The sequence below is a fragment of the Urocampus carinirostris genome, chromosome 11 (assembly GCF_059441175.1).
Source record: "Urocampus carinirostris isolate Australia breed hairy pipefish chromosome 11, RoL_Ucar_1.0, whole genome shotgun sequence".
Lineage (NCBI taxonomy): Eukaryota > Metazoa > Chordata > Actinopteri > Syngnathiformes > Syngnathidae > Urocampus > Urocampus carinirostris.
In genome coordinates, this window is record NC_142359.1 from 19,520,533 (window position 1) to 19,537,118 (window position 16,586).

General features: G+C 41.0%; 1 protein-coding gene across 1 annotated transcript; it reads right to left on the minus strand.

Annotated features, from left to right (window-relative positions):
* Positions 1-1,962: 1,962 nt before the first annotated feature.
* Positions 1,963-16,546, minus strand: plod3 (procollagen-lysine, 2-oxoglutarate 5-dioxygenase 3). Its single transcript, XM_088347468.1, has 19 exons — positions 16,331-16,546; positions 13,358-13,449; positions 13,160-13,296; positions 12,404-12,567; positions 9,602-9,714; positions 9,457-9,520; positions 8,406-8,503; positions 8,174-8,275; positions 7,969-8,100; positions 6,032-6,153; positions 5,552-5,656; positions 5,341-5,466; positions 5,114-5,255; positions 4,922-5,035; positions 4,778-4,849; positions 3,081-3,185; positions 2,868-3,014; positions 2,666-2,791; positions 1,963-2,591 (listed from the first exon to the last, which is right to left on the minus strand). The coding sequence occupies exons 1-19, from the start codon at positions 16,497-16,499 to the stop codon at positions 2,436-2,438; spliced, it is 2,286 nt and encodes a 761-aa protein (XP_088203594.1). The 5' UTR covers positions 16,500-16,546; the 3' UTR covers positions 1,963-2,435.
* Between the last annotated feature and the right edge of the window lie 40 nt (positions 16,547-16,586).

A 16,586-nucleotide genomic window follows, 5' to 3' on the forward strand; every position in this document is an offset into this window, starting at 1 on the left:
GTGTCCCCTGCCCACTGCCCGATGATTGCTGGGATGGGCTCCAGCATCTCCGCGACCCTACTGAGGATAAGCGGTGCAGCTGATGAGATGAGATGAGATAAATGGAATCCACCTGTTAGTAATCAAGTCTCCGTATAAATGCACCTGCACTGTGATAGTCTCAGAGGTCTGTTTAAAGCCCAGGGAGCATCATGAAGAACGAGGAACACACCAGGCAGGTCCGAGATACTGTTGTGGAGAAGTTTAAGGCTGGATTTGGATACAAAAAGATTTCCCAAGCTTTAAACATCCGAAGGAGCACTGTGCAATAATAATTGAGGTGGGAGAATCTGTCCATAGGACAACAATAAGTCATACAATGCACAAATCTGGTCTTTATGGGGGAGTGGCAAGAAGGAAGCCATTTCTTAAAGATATCCATAAAAACTGTCGTTTAAAGTTTGCCACAAGCCACCTGGGAGACACACCAAACATGTGGAAGAAGGAGCTGTGGTCAGATGAGACCAAAATCGAACTTTTTGGCAACAATGCAAGACGTCATGTTTGGCATAAAAGCAGAACAGCTCATCACCCTCAAGACACCATCCCCACAGTCAAAATGGTGGTGGCAGCATCATGGTTTGGGCCTGCTTTTCTTCAGCAGGGACAGGGAAGATGGTTAAAATTGATGGGTAGATGGATGAAACCAAATACAGGACCATTCTGGAAGAAAACCTGAAGAAGTCCGCAAAAGACCTGAGACTGGGATGGAGATTTGTCTTCCGACAAGACAATGATCCAAAACATAAAGCAAAAGCTACAATGGAATGGTTCACCAAAACATATCAAGGTGTTAGAATGGCCAAGTCAAGTCTCTCTTTTTCTCTCTCTTTTTATTTCTCTAATTTACTAGTCCGGCCCCCGAGAGAATGTTTGTTTTATCGTTTTTTCAAAATGTCTCCGCCCGGGTGGACGACAACTTTATCAAGAAAAAAAAACCCAAAACAAGACAAAAAAAAAAAAAAAAACGAAAGATTTTTTTTCCAAATCAAACGTTTGCTTTATTCCGATTTCAAAATCTATGTTCGGTTTGGAAATTTCAGAATTTCGGTTTGTTTGGCAATTTGCATACTCGGCAGCCGATCAGAAGACTGCATCGAATAACTTCGTGCTTCCGGACTTTCCCGAGCATTATAAGGTCGTGCATTAGCATATCATTTTCCAAAATAGACGCACAGAGAACACAAGAAAAATGGAGAAGTGGTTAGGAATCAAGCCAAAACCTCAGCCCCAGAAGATTCAAAAGAAGCTAACAAAATGTATGACGCTACAAAACATAAACGTACATTAAAAGCATCGTGGAAAGAGTTCACGTGGCTTGTAGCAGACAACGCAACGCAAACATTGCATTGAATGAAGATGAGTGAGTACAGGTACATACTGATGGCAGATAGAAAACAGCGATGCTATGAATGTTATAAGTAAAGTAATAATAAACTAAATTTTAAAGTGTTGTTCTGTTATATATTCTGAATATCTATCCTTAATACTTTGCAACAATGTTTTTTTTTTTTTTTGCGATTAGTCGTCTTATTGTCTTTCATGTTGTGAAAAATGGGGCGGGCAACTTTATGGCTGGGCAGGCAACTTTTCAGAGTTGTCTGCCGTGGTGTCCAGTATCTTTTTGTCATGAGTTTCAGACACTGGCTAAGAATAAAAATATTTTCTTTAGAACTATCGAGATCAACTGGTTTCCAAAATGCATTAGTCCTCCACTATTTTTCAGTCTTCTTAAACATGATCAAAATCACTTTCACTGAATTATTTCCGGAAACCATAATTCAGTCAAAGTAATTGCTAAATATTCAGATTTTTAAAGAATGTTAGATGAAAGTATGTGCATGATGGTAAAAATACATGTGATGTGATTTTAGTACAGTTGTTTGTTTTTCACCCCAAAAAAGAAACATAATAATACATTAGGAATTTTAAGTGTATACTTTATTTGTATAGCACTATTTTCATACCATTATAACAGTACAGCTCACATTCTTACCAGTCAGTGGTGCTCTTGAGCCAACAAAGTTGGGATGAAGCCACAAACAAGAGCGTGGAGTAATTTTGTTTTGTCTAAAAATTCTTAAAAGTTAATTCATTCACTTTTAAATAATTTAAAGCAGTTTATACAAAGCCAAGCATGGAGTCGGATCGTTTTTTTGTCAAAATATAAATAGTCCATGGAAAAGCCCCACATAAGTGACCAAAATATATATTTAAAAAAAAAAACACACTAAAATATCCTAAAAGTCACATGCACACACACAGTGTGTTGGACTTTTTTCGAAAAGGCACCACTGTTACAAAATTATCCCATATAAAAATAGAAAAATCCCTCCAAAATGCAACAGAAGTCAAAATCCTGGAGCTCAGGAAAGCAAGTTTTTCCTTTCTCAGTACTAGGGGTCCACAAAGGACACCATAATGTACCGGGTTCCGCTGGTGGTGGGCAAGCCCTCATGGTAGTGTGTCAGGCGGCCAGGGTGCATGAAGGACCAGCCCTTCCTGGGCGACTCCACCTTGCAGTCGTAACGCAGGAACCGGCAACCTCCTCCCTGGGGCAAAATAAATCAGTCAGGATCAGGAGGAGGAGGGGTTAAATCAATGCTCCTATAGGTGGCGCCGGTACCTGGTAATCAACACCCTTGTTGTTAAGGGCAATGTTGATGGTGAACGTGGACGAATCGTGATGCGGCCGCAAAGACGGTTGCTCGTCAGGACGGTAGCGTACCACGAAATTCATAATAGCCTGAGCCTACCAGAGTGAAACATCAACAAACTCTCCCGTTAACTCTTGCGCGAGTAGAGTTAGATTTGTAAAATCACAGTACCTTTGGTGAATATCCGGGATACAGTTTTTCCGTGATAGGCGCAATGTACTCTTTGAGAAACTTGAGCCATTCCCTCTCAAACCCGATCTGATTCATGTGGATGTCCACAGTAGGAACGTTTTCGTAGCCGCCGGCCAGACGCTCGTCCTGCGAGACACAAAAAACATCCGTGTGAATTCTGGCAAGTGCATTCACGAAGGCGGCTGGACTGACCTTGTGTTTACCGCCCGACCACTGGCCATGAGCTTCCATGGTTTCTATCAGGTCGTCACACATCTTCTCTGAGAAGGCTGGGAACCAGTACACGTCTGGGCATGGCTACAATGGTGCGGTAATGGTCACAGGAATAATTTAGCGACATGTGGTTTCTGTCTTTTTATTCTCACGGAAACCCTGAGTCGGACAGCCACTTTTTTCCGCACTATAAGGCGCACCTAAAAGCCTTTATTTTTTTCAAAAGCTGACCATGCGCCTTATAATACAGTGTGCCTTATTTATGGATCAATATTAAGTTGCAAAGTCTTCCAACTAACTTGCATCCGTCGACTAGATTTTCCCCCGAACGCCAAGTAGTCCGCGATGTATGCTGGGATTTATTTACCGGCGTTTCATTGGCTAACCAATGTGTCAATCATCATTTGAATCGATCACTATTGGCTAAAGTTATTCGGAGGTCAAGGGGCGGATCCTTTTTATCATTTACAGGCTGGCATAGGCTTAAGCTGCAAAACAATGCCTGCAATTGGCCGAAAAAGATGAATGTGTATACCACGTGGTTGACGGCATAAAGCATTTTTTACTATTCTGTATTTGTATTTTATTCTCCTGGATTTACTAAACTCACAGATATAAGAGGACCATGGCTGGATATTATTATTGAACACAACGACTTCAGTGAGCTACTCTGGCTATATATTTTCCCTGTATCTTGTTTCAGACTGAACTCGATGTTTCTGTGATAAGCGGTGCAGATAATGGATGGAATGGAGTGTCTATTTTTAAATTAAACTCAATTCCAAGTGTTTATTGTCATACTCACAGTGAAGTTGCGAGCGAAAAAGAAAATAGAAACTAAGGAATGGTTGGCATTTCTTGAATCCCAAGACTTTAACCTTCCGAATGATGGAACAATGCATTTGAGTGACATTGTACGGACACCGCATCCGCACGTGTTCTCGACACGTATTTGCGTCTTTGCAAGCTTTGGGAATGTTAAGAGGGTAATAAGTTTGACTGAACTATCTGACTGTTTTGTCGATGTTCCCATTGTAGCGCCTTATAATCCGGTGCGTCTTATGTATGTCAAATATAGGACCAAAAACTATTTTTTCGGGGTGCGCCCTATAACCCGGTGCGCCTTATAGTGCGGAAAATACGGCAAATGTATGTGTGCTATGTATATTGTAGGTGGACCCAAGACACGCATCTGCTCTGAAATGCCCGACTGAAACCACATCATCGTTTTGATAGTTCTTTTGCCGTCAAAGTAAATATGTCAATTAAAAAAAAAAAGTATTGATAAATGTTACAAAATTTCTTTAGTTCAAACAAATATAAATCGTTAAGACATTGTAATGCTAGGTAGGGCCTTATTTCGAGAATGACTTCAATGCTTTTAAAGACTTTTTAAGGATCCACGGGAACCTTGTGAGGGACTCAGAGTACATTCACAGTTGTTCCAATCTGAGAGGAGTCGGCTGAGGTAGCTTGCGCAACTGATGCCTACTGCACGAGGTGTGTTTTGGGCATCTCCCACTGGCAGAAGGCTCCTGGGATACAGGACAAGCTGGAAAGACTCTCTCTCAGGCTTGCCCTGCTTAAGCTGTTACTCCCGCCATCAAGCCCTTCACCCTGATATGTGGATGGTTTCATATATGGATAGATAATTATAAAACTGACGAAAAACTAACCTCCTCTACAAAGCCTTTGGGGTCCTCAAATATTTTGGAGTAGTTTTCATTGACATACTTGGCCTTCCAGTCCTGCAACAGACACACAATAAGCAACAGGAGCACAACAGGGTCATGTTGAGGGGTGGCTTGTGTTGCGGGCACCAGAGGGTTGTCAAAGATCTGCCACATGTCGGGGTGCAGCCTGGACGTGTTGAAGTTGTTTGATGACACTAGACGGCCAAAGTCGTCACGGTTGGACACAAACATAAACACTCCCTGTGGGTAGGAGAGGACAGTAAGTGGGAGTTGTTAAATCTCCAGTCTGTTTTTTTAAACATGCATGATGTTAGCTACCTGGTCTCTGACATTCCGACAGAACGCCATGTCCGAGTCAAGATTAGGGTCCTTGAACAGGTTCAGCTTAGACAGTTTATTGCGCAGAACACTGCCTTTTATTAAGTAGGCTTGGGACATATAGGGAACGTTCCAGAGGCCACTGAAACATACAAACGCAAGTGGGGTAAATGATGTTGTGTTTTGCTGATTGAAGGGTGTGAGGAAAAAGATAATCAGTGACTCACATTCTCTTTCCTTGAACAATCTCTATGTAATCTTCTGATCTGGAATAGTAGCCTTCAGCACTCAGGGCACCCCAGAAATTGCTCCACAGCTTCCCAGGTTTGGACAGCATAGGTGCAATGACAGACCTAAAAAAAAACAACTTTCGGTCAATGGAAATAATAATACTACAGTCAGTGAATCCTGACAAAAGGAAGCATATTTAACACTCACTTGTTCTCTTCCATGAGGATCCTCAGGGTGTCGGGGTTGGTGAAGACGACATCAGAGTCGATGCTGAAGTAGTAATCGCAATGGGTATCTTTCAGACACGCATCCCTGCACAGTGGAAAGCTCAGTTAGGGAATGCATCCAAGAGATTTGTAATTAGGGTTATAATAGTTTATTTTTCATCAAAGCTTATTTTGTTCCCACACCCCCACCTGAAACTTATCACAGCTTTACATTTACTGAGTAAAAATTAGAGTCTGCTGTATCCTTTGGCACATGTTAAAAACTCTTAGGAACTTAAAGGAGCAAATGCATCTCGAAATGGCTTCAACAGGCAATCAAGCTCGGCAAAAATGAGGGATCATCATATTGAACATTAAACAATAAAAATCTGATATATTTCACAGAAACACACACATTAGCTGCATCATGTCATCATTTGGCTTGAAACGATAACCCTAGCTGTGTTTGGTATGCACTCACACAGCCATCTTGCGAGCTTCGTCCTCCTTTAGATTTTCTTCGGGTCCGATGAGCACAGCGTCAGGGAAGAGAGAACGGTGGCGCTGCCAGAACTCATGGATGTGTTGTTCGTGGTACACCACCTGTCAAAGGAAATCTAGGTGGTGATGACTGCACACTTCTTCCGCCAAAACTATATTTCCATACAGTAATCCCTTGCTGTATAGCAGTTTACTTATTGCAATTTCATTACTTCGCCAGATTTTCATCATGCGTCGTGTTCTGTATTCTTGGCTGAACAGTCGCGCCGGCCCTTTTCTGCCTGTGTGTCAACGAGGTTGAGTTCCGAGTTATACACATATAGTACATTAACAGTTTGACGCACCTACATTATGCATTTGCAAATCTTTTTCAATTTCAACTTTCTCAAAAAGCCGTCATGACAACACAGCACTCTGGAGCCACACAAGCAACGGCAGTTAGAGCCAAAACAAAGTTGGACTTCTGACCCGCTAAACTTGCTCTAGAGCTGCATGCTGCTCTTTGGCACTACCTAGTGGCTCCCTGGTGCTTTTTCAAAAATATTTGATAATGGAAAAATATATGGTCTCTGAAGGAACACATACAGGACACATTATTAATGTTTTCCTATGAATATTAATAAAGACAGTATGTTTCCCTCCTTATAAGACCTACTAAAGGCTTTTAAGTGTTTGTAGTTTTTTTTTTGTCTCTTTCAACATATTGGGCTGCCGACCCCTGACTAAGGAAAGTAAATGCAGTTTTTCCGTAACATCCACATGATGCCGACAACGCATCTTAGTGTGCTGAAATTAAAAGATTAATTTTAAAATTATTATATGACAGTACAGAGGTTATTTGTAAAAAAAATGTTTTTTTTAATAAAGTACAGTACTTTGATTTTTCGAACAAATGCTTGAGCCTGTAGATTTGTTTTTTCTTTGGTTTCAATGTATAATAATTAATGAATATATAAATGAAGAAATATACTACTTTGTAGGTTAGGGCTAACGTGGGACCTTTTGGAACACAACAGGCAAAAAACGAGGGATTACTGTATTTCAACAAATGTTAAAGAGTATCCAGAAATATGAATCACATCCCAGCAGACATCTGCATATCTCTCCGATTCATTGGCTCCCCGTTCATTTTAAAAGTGATTTGAAACTTCGGTTTTAAAGCTCCTAACGGTTCTGCCCCAGCATATTTATCTGAGCTTTTAGCTATTTGGAATCTTGGTAGAGTTTTGAGGTCCAACTTGTGCTGGAAAGTGCCCAAGTCAAAATATAAACCCACCCAAGCCTTTTCTGTTGCTGCCCACAGGCTCTGGAATTGGCCCCCAGTCGAGTTACGTCTCATTTCTGACCTTAAAATCCAGGCTAAAAACACACTTCTTCAGGGTAGCCGTTAATACTCACAAGTTTGAGAACACTTTTAGTGCATTTTATTTTATAGTGTTGTATTCATTGTTTTTAATTCCTTTTATCGTTTTTTATTTATCCTAGCTCAGGAGGTAGAGTGCTCGTCTTGGGACTTAGAGGTTGCAGGTTCGATTACCAGCTCATCCACGTTAAATGTGGAAGTGTCCTTGGGCAAGACACTTAACCCCTGATGCCCCCAATAGGCAGGTAGGTGTGTGAATAGGTAAGTGTGAAGCAGATTGTAAAGTGGTACGGGAGGTCCTTAGTGATTTACTTATTGTTTCTTTGTTATCATTATGAAGCACTTTGGTACACTGAAAGGATTGTTGTAAATGGTTTTGTTAATAAAGTACATCTTCAAATTCAATTTCGCTCATTATGAGCTGAGTTATGCAATTGAACGTTCAATAATCCCAATTAAACCTGAGCAGATTGAGAATATTTGCAATCTCATCTCATCTTAAAATGTTCCTATTTGTTAGCATGAGCACTTTGTAAGCTATTCCGCAGACTCACATTGTTGTGGATGAAGAGGCGCAAGCGTGATAGGGGGTAGTTGAATGTCGTTAGTCGCTCTAAAAACTCCTCCATGAAGGGTGTGGCGTGGTGGATGAATACAGCTACGTACACAAGTGGCATGTCATCATCCTGAAATTCACACAGACAAATAAACTCAAACATTGCCCTTGTACATGTAAAGCAGAGCCGGCGTTTTACGCACGTCAGTTTCGTCAAAGAAAATTAAGTCGTCGTCACAGTTGCCACAACCCTCCTCATATGTCCATGCTCGCGGGACGTAGTTAGCCAGATAGTTCAGTTGCAGCTGCAAAGCAAAAGTTAAATCACAGTTAATTCACCTTAAAGTTATTATGATTTTAAGTGAGATCATCCTATTTCATTTGACTATGCCAGTGACAGTTGAGAGGTACAATAGAAAGTATTGAAAAGCCTACTTTGGTGGGTCCATTGCCATGAATGATAACAGGAAGTGTGTCATAGGCGACATTCCTCAGGCGGACCCTGGCCTTCTCAAACTTGAGGACAACTTCGTCTGAAAGAAAGAAAAAAAACAAGAATTATGGGTGTCCCTATCCGATACCAATTTTGGTAGTGCAAACACGCAAATTCAGTTCCACTGTAAAAAGTAAGATTGATTTACATACTTTATTTTTTCACAGTGGTACCTCCACTTGCGAATGTCTACAAAAGTTTTAGGTTATGAAGTACCTGAACGGGAAAATATTGCCTCAAGTTACCAAGGCGTTTCAGGATACAAAGTCAAATACAGTACAGTAGGCGATGCTATTAGCCGCTCCCAGAGTTTCCCGAAGGGAAAACAAACGGGCTGCGAGTTTCCCAGCATGCTCTTTGTGTCACCGTAAAAGTTCAGAGTTTAAAGAAGAGGCAAAGGAAGGGTTCCGGCAAGATGGTGGGGAGGAGGACGCAGCTATTATACAATCAGTCCAAATCAAAGACATTTAAGCAAAATTCCATTAAGTCTTGATATTTGTGAAAAGAGATCAAAGGACAAGTCAGGCCATCGTTCATTATGCCTGCCTCGCGCGTTTCCGACGGATTGTCAAAACTCGGCTAAAGCAGACATTACCCGAGGCAAAAAGGTAAATTAATATTTTTATTCTTTCTTTATTCTTAGTTTTTTTCATTATGTGCTTATCGTTTTAAGTTTAGTGTCTAATATTAACATGTACTTGTTTCATGTACTGATGCTCTTTTATGATTTATACTGTACTTTTGCAGGGCTTGGTTAGTTTTCTGGTTACGAAGCTACTCCCAGAACAAATTAAACTTGTAAGTAGAGGTACCACTGTAACATATAATACCGGACCCCTGATATTGGATGATCCAATATTGCTATTAGATAATACAGCAATATTAGGATTGTATCAGAGAAAACAATTAGTTCAGAGATATCACTATCAAGAAATATTACGAGCGCATTAAGTAACAGCTTGTTCACAATACTAAAAAGGTATAAGGTCTCACCTATGGCGCCGTTGAGGTTCTGGAAGATTCTGGAGCGGTGGTCCAACGTCATGTTGAATTTGGCCTTTTGGTGGGGGTTAAAAGTAATAGTGACAAAATTGAAGCTGCTAATGGCATTCATAATAGAGGCCCAGAGCTATGTTACCCGCTGCTTCTCGTCCAAGTAGATTTTGGTGTAGAAGAGCTGGTCATCATCATTGTCTTTTAACTTCCACTGCTGGACTATGGCATTGATATCAGGCGCAAATCCCATGAACCCTAGAGGAACAACAGGTAAATTCAGGGCCAAAATTTGTGGCTAATTCAATCAATCAAACCCTTTATTTCAAACTCAGCTCCGGACCAATAATGACACTAAAAAGTCATAACGCAACACCAACATTCCATTCAACTGAAGGGAGGGACCGATCCCCCAAATAATCTTCCGTTATAAGGTACAGAAGATTCATTTTGACTTATATAGGTTATTGTACAGAGTTATGTGGGAAAGCATATAAGAGTAATATAGAAAGGCTTATTGGATTACAGAAAAAAATCTCAAGACAGTGCAACACTGCATATAAAGGGCATACAAACTGTTTATAAAATCCAACATGTTAAAATTTGAAGATATGGGGAAACTTAAATCTTTAATATTAGTATACAAAGCTAGCAAACACCAACTCCCAACAACTATTGAACTGTAGTTTCTCTACAGAGAAGATGATAATCATATCGGGCAAATCCACAATTTCAAGGTCCGATGTTCTCGCACCACAATAAAAAGCCATAGTGCCAACTGAAAAGGTATCCGTTTGTAGATGATGACCTTAAAATGCCCCTAATTTAGACAAATTTAAAAAAATCCTGAACTACACGCATTTTAGAAATTTATACTAAATAAGATCAATAATTTCTTTAAGTATTACATGTTATAGGAGTCACTAACGATATTATTATACGTTTGAAATGTAATTTTCTTATTTGCCAATTTTCCTTTGTGGAGTAAGGTTCTGTTTCCTTGTTTCGATTTTGAATATCTTTTCCCTATAAGGAAAAAATATGATATAGAGGTGGGCACTTAAAAGCTCTGCTTCAGCCTACTCCCTTTGGGCTCATGTTTATGTAAAGTTATAATATTATTCAATTGTACAGTTTTTTTTTTTTGTGAAAATAGTTTGTTTCCTTTTGTTATTTAATGATTGTGTTTTTTGTGCTCTACCTAAAAAACACAAACAAAAGAATAAAATGCATGGTATTGTTCCATGACGCCTTACAGCTTGAGATTGTTACTTGGCATAACTGAAGATAAAATTTGTATAAAAAAAAAAAAACACAACATTTTTTCCATGATTCTATGAAAAACATACATTATTAATCTTATGTTGGCCGTGGATCAACACTGCACATAACTTTCGGGAATTTCTTCCTATGAGACACGTCTGTTAAAACACGTTTTATCTGTTCAATCTTCGTTATAAAAGAACGTCACCATTTTTGGTTTTGTCATGTCATGTGTACGTTACACAAGTCTGACGTTCCCTAAGCAGAACTCAACCAAGGTAGAAGTTGGCCATTCACATTCGCTAGATTTATTACACACAATAATCTGTTACTTTGGCCACAACTAAACAAATATATAAATACATTATATCAAAATTGATTTGTAAAGCACTTTTAAGACAATAAATTGACAAAAAGATTCAGTTTACAATAAGTAAATCAAATTCCCTCCTTTTACCCCACCCAACAATCTGAAACACCTAATACACAGACACACAATACTTAAAGTAAAAATACAATTTAAAAAATATATATAAGTTATGGTAAGGCACAGACTAACTATGTGAGGAAAGGGAACTGAGGGAGGCTCATCCACATGGCAGAAGTTGGCTGCAGGAAAGGATTTTCAGCCATCAAACCATACCTTACCAGTGCGGCGAACCTCCTCAAACCTCCACCCTATGTTTTGGTCCTGACCCTGAGGTTTTGAGTTGTACTTGCCCGCATGTTGGTTTAAGTTTAGGTAATTGTGTCATTGTAATCCTGTGCAGTCCTTTGAGACATTTTTGTGATTAAGGGCTATATAAATAAATTTGACTTGGACCCCAAAGACTGTGAGGGCTGATATAATAAAAGCAGATTGGATAGAAAAGATGGCCCAAAATGTTAAAACATTTAAATACTAGTAAAAGAACTTAAAAAGCACTAATGCACTTTAAATATCACTCCTGAAACACACGTGAGGCCAATGCAGTGATTTTATAACAAGTGGTATGTAACCCCTCCCCCTGGTCCCCGTAAGCACACGAGCTGCAGAATTATGCAGTAGCTGCTATCTGGCACTATTTTGGCACTAGTGGGTCATTACCATAGTCTAAATGAGAGGATATAAAACCATGCAGGAGCAATTCCTTGTTTGCCTAAGAGAGGAATGGGTGGACTCTGACTTTAACACCGGAAAACCAAAAGGTCATAATTTTCCAAAAGAGGAAATGGTTCTTGGGTTCTCCAGGGATATTATTCAGACGGTAAAACAGGATTTTACTTATATTTTTGATATGTGTAATAAAATTGAGTTCAGAGTAAAATTGCCCAAATTTTTATTACAATGAGAAGGTTTATAATCAAATAGTTTTGGTTCATGTTTTTCTCTCTCACTTTCAGGACCAATGACTAGGGCATTTGTTTTCTCCTGGTTGAGTTGTAAAAAGTTCCCTGCTATCCACAACTAAATATCTAAAATGCATTTCAAAAGGGTATCTATGGGGTATCTAGAACCACAATCAATGTCTTCAGACAATAGAACCCTGTCCTACCAGAAAAAAATGGTGGGATCAAGTCCAGCACTGTACAACCAACTGATACATGGTAGTACCAGTCACACCAGTGGTGGGGATCTTAGGGTACCTCAAGATTCGATTACAATTCAGGGGGTGCGGTTCAATTTCAGGTGCTGCGACCCTACCTCCTGAGTTGAGGTAGCGTTTCCCAGAATGCACAGCGGGGTATTTAGGAGCCAGCCGCTGGTCTGGCCAGCAGAAACCCTCAGCGGAGAACAAAGTCCGATGGCCCAGACGTGAGAACTTATAGAGGAGTTCCTCCGGACCAGATGCAAATACGACATCATAGCTGCACGAAAAGAGGGTTTCAGCTAAAAACTGGGCAAGTGCATAAAAATATAACATTGTACTTCAAAGCGCCTTTTAGGACACCCAAGGTCGCTCTACATACAGCAACAGAAAACAATAAAGCAAGAATGAAACAAGACTAAAACAAGCAAGTAATGAGTAGCATATGAAAAACACAGGAGAGTTAAAAGGGGGCGGGTATGTGAGGCAGACGATCATGAAAAAGCAAGTGCGGCAGAATTTCGGAGGTCAGGCGGCAATGAGTTCCAGAGCTGGGGGGCAGAGCAGCTGAAAGCTTTGCTCCCCATAATGCTGAGACGGGCAGCGGGTATAGTGAGATGGAGGCAGGAGGATGATACGAGGATGCGGGATGGCGTGGCAATGTGAAGGAGGTCGGAGAGGTAGAAAGGGGAAAGGTTGTGAATGCCCATATAGGTGTAGAGGAGGATTTTATGGTTGATTCTATGGTTGATTGGGAAGCCAGTGGAGTGGCTGAAGGACAGGGGTACGACAGGGGTTTTGGTGATGATGCGTGCAGCAGAGTTATGGAGCAGCTGAGGTTTATGGCATTAATACAAGGAAGTGTGATTTACCTGTCCACAAACAAAACCACAAGGTCCTCCTGTTTTGAGTGCTTAAGCAGCTCCTTCTTCAGCCAACGCACCTTCTGCCCACCGCCTACTGTACGAGCAATGTCCCCTCCTTTCCACTCTTCCCCAAGACCCAGAACCTGAACACCAGCATCACCATAAACAAACGTTTTATCATCCTTTTCACTATTCTTTCCTTACCTTAACAGTGTAATTGAACTCTTTGGCCGTCCTCATGAAGCGCACAAAGCCATCAGTCTCCTCTGTTGCAGCTGTGATGACCAGAAGATTCTCTACGAGCACACACATGTTGGAATTTTACAACATCAATCGTTTAACAGTCCACACTGAGGTGTGAGAAAAGGACAAATGCCTGGGCATGTTAAACACAAGCTACAAGTGGTTGTGTTTTACCATTTTTTGATTGCTTAGCTTAAATCATACCCTCCATCCAGCCCCAGAGAGAAAATAAGGGATATTTTACAAGTGATATGTAAATAAATGTGATAAACACCGGATCTTGCTGAAGTCATATTTAAACGAGAAATTCCTTGGGTTTCAGTAAACAAACTGATTTTTTTTCTTCCTCTCATGTATACGACAGATCATACAGACTTGATCTGCAACTTCAGTGAGAATCTGCAAGCACCGGGGTTAGTGTATTTTTTTGTCTATAGAGTACCTGTCAACTTCAGCCAAATGCTCCCCTTATTAATGATTGCAATTACCCTTATTAAGCGATAATAAACCATAAAAACACAATTATTCTCAGCAAGACGGACTCTGTAGAATACCGCGACAATATTAGCAATCGTTGTCGTCTGCTACCCGTGACCAAGATTTAGAGTTGAAATGGGCAAGACAATATTGGGCTAGGAAAAAAAGTGAGTTTTTTTCTAATGTATTTTTCCCCATACAAAAATGGTCATACGGCGTACACAATTTAAAATGCTTAAAAAACGTACAAAATACAGGGAAACCGTAGAAGTTGATAGGTATGCATCTTTACACTTGTTGACAATTTTTCAAACCTGCAATTTTTCTAAGAACCTAAAAAATAAATAGTATGTGGGGGAACTGGAACAATAAAAGTAAAAGTCAAATTAACAATATACAGGGTGTTCCAAAGGTCTGGGAACATTTGGGTATCAATTAATTGAAAATTGGAATAAAACAAGGGGGACAAGGCAGCTGAATGGTTAGCATGTCTGCAGAATAGTTCTGAGATCAATGGTTCAAATCCAGCTAACAGCCTTCCTGTGGGGAGTCTGCATGTTCTCCCCATGCTTGCGTGGGTTTCCTCCAAGGACTACGGGTTCCTCCCATATTCCAAAAACATGCATTCAAGGTTAATTGGCCGGTCCAAATTGTCCCTAGGTATGAATGAGCGAGTGAATTGTCTGCCTCTGTGTGCCCTGCTACTAACTGGCAACCAGTTCAGGGTGTCCCCTGCCCACTGCCCCGAAAATAACTGGGATGGGATCCAGCACCCCGGCGATCCTACTGAGGATAAGCGGTGCAGATAATTGATGGATGGATGAAGTTTACACTGCCTGGTGCTGGCTAGGATTGGCTACAGAATGCTAATCAGATAAAAGTGGAGACAAGCATAACACTCGCATATTCCCCAATGGTAACCGGGCTATTCTACTTTGAAAGAGCAACAGCCATTGGTGAGACAGTCCTCAAAATGCTAGAAAAGTGGTTAATGGGTAAATTGAGTGAGAAAGAGTCTGGTGACATTATTTTACACCAGGATGGGGTACCACCATACTAGAGACAGTTTCTGAACACAACACTGCCAAACAGATGGATTGGATGGTCAGGGAAGAGAGATCATGATCAAATTTCCTGGCAACCCAGATTCTTTTTGTGGAGATTTATGAAAGGATTAGTGCATGTCCCTATATTCCAAGAGACATGGATGAGCTGAAGGGATGAATAACATGAACTATTGCAACTAATAACACTGCAATGCTGTTTTTCGCCAACATGGCTTGATGTGTGTCGCATGACCAATGGTGCTCACATAAAACATATTCAAGCCTTCCAAGTAAAAATTTAGATTAAAGAAGTGTTTTAAATCCTTAAAAGTTTCTAATATATTTATTGCCAAAATGTTCACAAAACTTTTAAAACACCCTGTACTTTAAGAACAATACAATATAGTTGCAAAAATCCTACCAGTGCACCTCAGCCAATTGCAATTCATTTAATTAAACGACAATAAACCTTACAACCACTGCGACTGGCTGGCAACCAGTTCAGGGTGTCCCCTGCCCACTGCCCGGAGATGGCTGGGATGGGCTCCAGCACCCCCGCGACCCTAATGAGGATAAGCGGTGCACATAATGGATGGATTGATAATGGATGGAAACCTTACAACCACACTTGCACCAATATACTCGCAGCAAGACAGACTGTGTGGATCAAAAACAAATATAATTTGTGTAAACAAGTTTCTGTCAGGCAGCACGACGGCGCAGTAGTTAGCCGTGTGCAGCACAGTTCTGAGGTCGTGAGATTGAATCTCCTGTGTGGAGTTTGCATGTTCTCCCCGTGCTTGCGTGGGTTTCCTCCGGGCACTCTGGTTTCCCCCCACATTCCAAAAACAGGTTAATTGGCCGGTCCAAATTGTCCCTAGGTGAATGAGCGAGCGAGTTGACTGTCTCTATGTGTCCTGCGACTGGCTGGCAACCAGTTCAGGGTGTCCCCTGCCCACTTCCCGAAGACAGCTGGGATGGCTCAAGCACCCCCGCGACCCTACTGAGGATAAGCGGAGCAGATAATGGATGGATGAAGTTTCTGTGATTTACCAAATAAAGAACTCAAACGATTCTTCCAGCATCTTGCTTAGTTCTTTCCCAACCTGTGTTGTTTATCATACGGAGGAAATATATTTTACTTTATTTTGCCCCTCGAGAAATTGTTAGCCTATACGGCGCACACAATTAGAAGTGATGAGAAACCGTATACGTTGACAGGTATGCTATAGTTAGGAGTGACATCTCAAGAGTTGTAGTAGGAGGACAAAGTTTGGATGAAGTAAAAGTAATAAAGCGGTTAGTTTTGTGGGAGACAGGAAAAAGTCTGAATAGTGTGGGAGGTGGAGAACCATTAACAGAACCCGGCGGGTCGCCTGGCCCGTCTGGTGACCCTCCGGAGCTGCATTACCTGGTGGTAAACTCCGCGTTTGAGCCCCAGAGGAAACATGGAGCGCGACGCCGAGCATTAATAAAATGAAGAGCCAGAGAGACATGACATTTGCATGTCGAGGCGAACACTTCATCGCAAATCGCTCCAATTCACTCTCCCTCCTGCTGCCCTTCGTAAATCCGAACATCCGACGTGGGCCTGGGGAAATCTCGCGAGGACCACATTCCAGGTTAGGACGTAAACGCCCATTCCCTGCGTGGTGACCAATGAACAG